The sequence below is a fragment of the Lynx rufus genome, unplaced genomic scaffold (genome assembly GCF_022079265.1).
Source record: "Lynx rufus isolate CCGP_SWC_20201006 ecotype Redwood Valley unplaced genomic scaffold, mLynRuf1.p SCAF_7, whole genome shotgun sequence".
In the NCBI taxonomy this organism is placed as follows: Eukaryota; Metazoa; Chordata; class Mammalia; order Carnivora; family Felidae; genus Lynx; species Lynx rufus.
The window spans coordinates 135,742,941-135,748,940 of NW_025814889.1; the positions used below are offsets into that span (position 1 = coordinate 135,742,941).

Sequence of the window (6,000 nt, forward strand, 5' to 3'; positions counted from 1 at the left end):
GATTGCACTTGGTTGTGATATGCAGTCCCACAGCAAAACTGAGATATGGTTTTCTTTTTCTTTTCCTTTTTTTTTTTTTAGTTTACTTATTTATTTCGGGAGAGAGAGAGAAAGAAAGAACGAGTGGGGGAAGGGCAGAGAGAGAGGGAGAGAGAATCTCAAGCAGGTCCCTCGCTGTCAGCACAGAGCCCAACTCGGGGCTCGATCTCACGAACCCCAACTGTGACATCATGAGCTGAGTGGAAATCAAGAGTTGGACGCTCAACCGACTGAGCCACCCAGGCGCCCTGAGATCCGGTTTTCTAAGCAGAGTATCACTTCTCATGGTGATGGAAAGCAACTACCTCTAACAGTTGGCTTTGCCTACTGACGAGAGTAACTACTAGAGAAGTAACAGCTAACGCTGAGTGTTTATTCCACGTCAGGCATCGCTATTGGCCAACTGGACCATCATAACAACCCTACAAGAAGGCATTATTATTATCCCCATCGAGGCCAGCTTCTGGGCACACGTGTGACCTATACGGCTGCCCAGGGCCCCACGGCTGCTTAATGCTCTGCTGTCCCATCTTGAAATTCTCAACACTTTTAATTTTTTAATTTTTATTTTAGAGAGAGAGCGCGCGCGCACGAGCAGGCAAGAGGGCGGAGGAAGAAAGAAAGGGAGAATCTTAAGCAGGCTCCACGCTCAGCATAGACCCCGACACAGGGGCTCGATCCCACAACCCTGGGATCATGACCTGAGCCAAAATCGAGCCGGACGCTCAACCGACTGAGCCACCCAGGGGCCCTGAAATTTCCAACGCTTTTTAAACAAGGGCCCTGCATTTTCATTTTGCACATTTCGTATTCTCCGCAAAGCACTTGGTGTGGGTTTTCACCCCCATTTTAGAGAAAACTAAGGAATTACGAAGTATCACAGCTGAGAAGCGGGATCTTGGGGACTCTACACCCCCAGCGGTCTGCCCCAGGGCTCACTCTTCACCCCTCACCACACTGCCCTCTCACAGGCCAGGCTGCCCTTTATCTGTCTTCCACCCGCCAGACTGGAAGCTTCCTGAGGGCAGGAGCCTGTCTCTGGATCCCTCAGTGTGCCCCACCGCTCTGTGGACCGCAGCTGCCCAGCGGATACTTGTTGGCGGAACAACTCAAGCAATCGAGCAGTAAAACTCGAGCAGTAAAACACAGAGAGACCGGGAAGGACTTCTCAAACTAGAAAACAGACCCTTCTGAGTTAAAACCTTGATCCACGGTAAATATTCGTCACACACGAGCAGGAGACATCGGATAACGTATTCTTAAAGTAAACCACGTGGTTTCTTTTGAAGTACCTCTTCCGTCTGTATATCTTACAGCTCTCTCCGTTACAGCCCCTTCTTAAAAATGCTTACGTTAGGGCGCCTGGATGGCTCAGTCGGTGAAGCGTCTGACTTCGGCTCAGGTCACGATCTCGCGATTCGTGAGTTCGAGCCCTGCATCGGGCTCTGTGCTGACAGCTCGGAGCTTGGAGCCTGTTTCAGATTCTGTGTCTCCCTCTCTCTCTGCCCCTCCCCTGCTCATGCTCTGTCTCTCTCTGTCTCAAAAATAAATAAAAACATTTAAAAAATTTTAAAGTGAAAGAAGCAGGTTTATAGGGGCACCTGGGCGACTTAGTAGGTTAAGCTCATAGCTAAGTAGGTTAAGTAAGTAGGCTCAGCTCATGAGTTCACGGTTCATGGGTTCGAGCCCCGCATCGGGCTCTGCGCTGACAGCTCAGAGCCCGGAGCCTGTTTCAGATTCTGTGTCTCCCCCTCTCTCTGCCCCTCCCCCGCTCACGCTCTGTGTCTCTCTCTCTCAAAAATAAACATTAAAAAAAACTTTTTTAAATGCTTACTGTTCCCCAACTCTTCCACATCACTAAAACGAGTTTTCATCTTTGCTTACCTAACGGTTTCTTCCTAAGGATCAAGTGAAAAATTCTTCATCAAGAAAGGTAGCACAATGCTGCGGAACATTACCAGAAAATATTTTTGCTCCCCGCTTTTATTAATCCTGTTACAGGACATAACATTTTCCACGGGTGTGTGGGTTTGTGACAATAAACTAGCTGACACTAGTGGGGACCGGCACATGGAGGTACTGTTCCAACTGCTTTTCTTGGGTTTTCTCATTCAATCCTTTGCAATAACCCTCTGGGTTAGAGCCTGCTCGTGTCTCCATTTTCCGCTGAGGAAAATGACGTACAACGTGGCCAAAGAACCTGCCCAAGGTGACATAGTTACCAATAAGCCCACACATATCCCTCAAAGGGTCCTAAAGACGATGAGCTCTTCCTTAAAAGAAGGCACCTTCGGGGCGCCTGGGTGGCTCAGTCGGTTAAGTGTCCGACTTGGGCTCAGGTCATGATCTCACCGTCCGTGAGTTCGAGCCCCGCGTCGGGCTCTGTGCTGACAGCCCAGAGCCCAGAGCCTGGAGCCTGTTTCAAATTCTGTGTCTCCCTCTCTCTTGGACCCTCCTCTGTTCATACTCTGTCTCTCTCAAAAATAAATAAATGTTAAAAAAAAAAAATTAAAAAAAAAAAAAGAAGGCACCTTCCCTTCGATGAATTCAAAGAGAAGACACACTGTTTCGGAGACAGAGCAGACAAAAAGTGTTACTTCTACACTGCCAGGCACAGACCCTAACCTTGTCTAGCTCTAGGGCAACCACTCTTTGTAATAACAGATGAATCTAAATTTGAAAATCAAGAAAACGGCCAAGAAATGGGCACTCGAGAATTCCCGGAGCCTTTCTCCTCCTCCGACTTCCCTACATTCATCAGACTCCCTCCAATAAGCCGTTTCCTTTCTCATCTTCTTAGTCTGTAAAAATACAGGCTCCCTTCCAAGGCTTAGGACAAAGACGTCTTAATTTTGCGAAACTCGGGATCTTTCCATGCTGGGACGCCCCAGGTCACGACCATGATCGTTAACAGCTGTTCACTTTGGAGGTGACAGTGGGGAGCCCGACAAACTGCTGCCACGGGAGGGGAGGGGAGAGTCCACGCTGACGCCCCGACAGCCCTTTGCACTCTCCAGGTTCCACGCTGACCTGTGATCCTCAGGGGAGGGTGTCACGTGAGCACGATGTGTCATCACAACATCTCCAGCCGGTTGCGAAAAGTTGTAAAAGTCAGAGGAGAAAACCACCTCTGAGACCAAAAAAAAAAAAAAAAAGGAAAACCCCAATCTCCAAACTCTCCGAAGATTTTGGAGAGGCCCAAAGGGAAGAAAGAGAAGGGGGTGTATGGTGGGCCTTCTTAGCAAGAGAGGCCATTGAACACACACCACTTGGCCGCTTTAGCAGAGAGGGAAACTGAGGCTGCCATCAAAACCCACGGGCAACCAAGCAGGCTCCAACAGGCACCCCAGGAACTTCAGCGGTCAGCTCCAGTGTGCGGGGCTGGGGTGGGGGGTGCGGGGTGGGGAGTGGGGTCGCACGAGCTTCCCCACGCGCCCAGCGCTGCCAGCTGGAGTTTCCGAGCCGGTGCATGCGTCCCAGCTGGGTCACAGGTGGCCTGCGGTGTCCGCCCCGCTCACAGGAGCCCCTGTGTATGCCCCCCAGCCCTCTCTCGGGGCCCCGAGCTCGCCCGCAGCTCTCTCCAGAACTCACGGGGTCCACTCCGCCACCCTGCCCCCCCGTGTGTGCTCCCCCGCTCCGTGTCAGGAACCACAAGGTCTGTGCCCCCCTCCCGGCCCCCGGGACCCCCAAGTGCCCGCCCCGCCCGGGGCCCCGGTGTGCGCCCCCTCCCCCCCTCCCTTGCCGAGGCTGGGGGCGGCGCGCGGCCCGGACTCAAGCGAGGCCCAGGCGCCGCCGCAAGTGCGACGTGTCACAGGCCGGGCCGGCCCCTCCTCCCGCGGCCGCGGCCACTGCCGCAGCAGGGGCCGCCCGCGGGGTTCGGCGCCGATGGCCAGCAAGCCTCAACACGCCCGGCAGCCGTTACCTTATTGGTGGGCACCGAGCGGAGGCGCTTGAAGATGGTCAGGATGTCTTGCTTGCTGGGGTCCCCCATGGTCACCACAGAAGCGAGGCGCCGCCGGCCCGGCCAACCGGGAAGGACCAAGCAGGAGCGGTTGCCGCCTCCGGGAGATAGACGGTGGCCGAGGGGGGCGAGGCTGAGCGTGACGGCTAGGCCCCGCCCCCAGGCCCCGCCCCCTGTCCCGCCCACAACCGGAGCTCACGCGCCGCTCTCTTCTCGCGGCCTCGCTCGGCAGCGCCGCTGGCTCCGCCCGCTCGGGCCCCGCCCCGGCGCTGCCCGCGCGTGCGCAGGAGTCTCGGGCGCCTTCTTCCGGCCGCCGTCTGCTCGGGGCCGTGCGAGGCGAAGCTGGGCGCGGATGAGTTTGGTTCCCGCGCGCTGGCGCTTGGGACTCGCCGCCCTTCGGGACTCGCCGCCCCTCGGGCTGGTGGATCGCCACGTCGACCGACGGCCGATTGCGTGCTTGGCCGAGGTCTTCTCACCTCGTCCTCGTGAGGGCGCAGGACCAGTCCCTCCAGGTGGCAGAGGAGGAGACGTGAGGGCAAAGGGCCGACCCGCCACCTCCCCGACGCCGATTGTCGCTTGTCACCTTCCTTCCTTTACAAAAAAATCTTTTTTTTATTAAGGTGAAGCCGACCCCTGGGGTGGGGAAGCTTTCATCGCCCGAAAATTGGTTTTCTTAGAGGATCTGTTTGGGTATCGGGTCAGCGAGAGAGGGCCGTTCTCTTGAGGCTCAGCCCCAACTGGTGAATAGACCAGAAAAGCAGCGCGACTCTCCCCAGCGCCCCGGGCTACAGCCCACCCTCTGGCTGACGTTACAGAGGGTTTGAACTCGAGGAGGGGCGCCTGGGTGGCTCGGTCAGTTAAGCATCTGGGTTCGGCTCAGGTCACGATGTCACGGTTCATGGGATCGAGCCCGGGATCCGGCTCTGCACTGATGGCGAGGAGCCTGCTTGGGATGCTTTCCACCCCCCCCCCCAACTCCTCCCCCCACTCTCTCAATAAATTAGTAAATTTTTAAAAATATAAATAAACTCGTGGAGAAAGGTGCCTCTTTCACCGTCTGGGTGTCGAGCCGCCGGGAAATTGTCACCTGAGGCTGGGGTGCACCTGCGTGGTGCATGCACGTGCAAGGAAAACGGGGCAACCTTAGCTCCAAGCCTGATTCAGCCCGCTACTTCCTCTTCTGTGGCCTTGGTCAGGTCGCCTTGACTCCTGGCTTGCTCATCTGTACAATGGGGCTGGAGATGAAGAATCAGGGCACCCCCGGAAGCAGCTTCCCCCCGGGATCCCTGGAAAAGGCTCTGTCGGTTCCTTTCCGCTTTTAGAAGCCAGGAGTGCTCACTCAACCTGTGTGGTTAGATGCCCTCGGGGGAAGTTGGCAGCTTGCTGGGATGTGGACTCAGATAAACCCAGGGTTGGAACTTTTCCTCAAGGAAGGAAAACATGACCTTCCAGAACAGCGAGTTACTTTTGCAGATAGCTGTGACTGAAAGTTCTTCCTTCTATTGAGTCTAAGTAGATATCCCTGTACTCTGGGTCCCTTGGTGTTGATGCAGGCTGGCCCTTCAGAGGAGCTGGAGGGAGTCCTGCAGGACCAGCCAAGAGGGCCCTTGGCTTTGCACAGGACAGAAATCCGACCTAGTGGGAGAGGAAGTGAGAGCAAAGGTTATTACATAGCGTAAGTGATACAACATAGCAGACGGAACGTCTGGGAGACTCGGAAAGGAAAGAAGAGAGTCTCTCCTTTGCTTGGGGTCTGGGTTGTTGTTGTTTTAATGTGGTTTTGGTTTTGTTTTTTTTTTTTGAGAGAGAGAGAAAGAGAGAGAGAGAATCCCAAGCAGGAGCCATGCTGTCAACACAGAGCCCAACAGACTCAATCCCACCAACCGTGAGATCATGACCTGAGCCCAAATCAAGGGCCAGACACTTAACCGCTTAACTGACCGAGCCACCTGGGCACCCGGAGGGTCTGGGGTTTTAATGGAGGGTCGTGGTCTGGTGTA

General features: G+C 55.0%; 1 protein-coding gene across 1 annotated transcript in view; it reads right to left on the minus strand.

The window, feature by feature from the left end:
* The window catches only part of ARFGAP3 (ADP ribosylation factor GTPase activating protein 3), a 55,083-nt gene extending 50,977 nt beyond the window's left edge, over positions 1-4,106 (minus strand). Inside the window, exon 1 of the mRNA XM_047065702.1 lies at positions 3,962-4,106. Coding sequence (XP_046921658.1) covers positions 3,962-4,030 — 69 coding nt within the window. The 5' untranslated portion in view covers positions 4,031-4,106. The remainder of the gene's footprint in view (positions 1-3,961) is intronic.
* Positions 4,107-6,000: the final 1,894 nt, after the last annotated feature.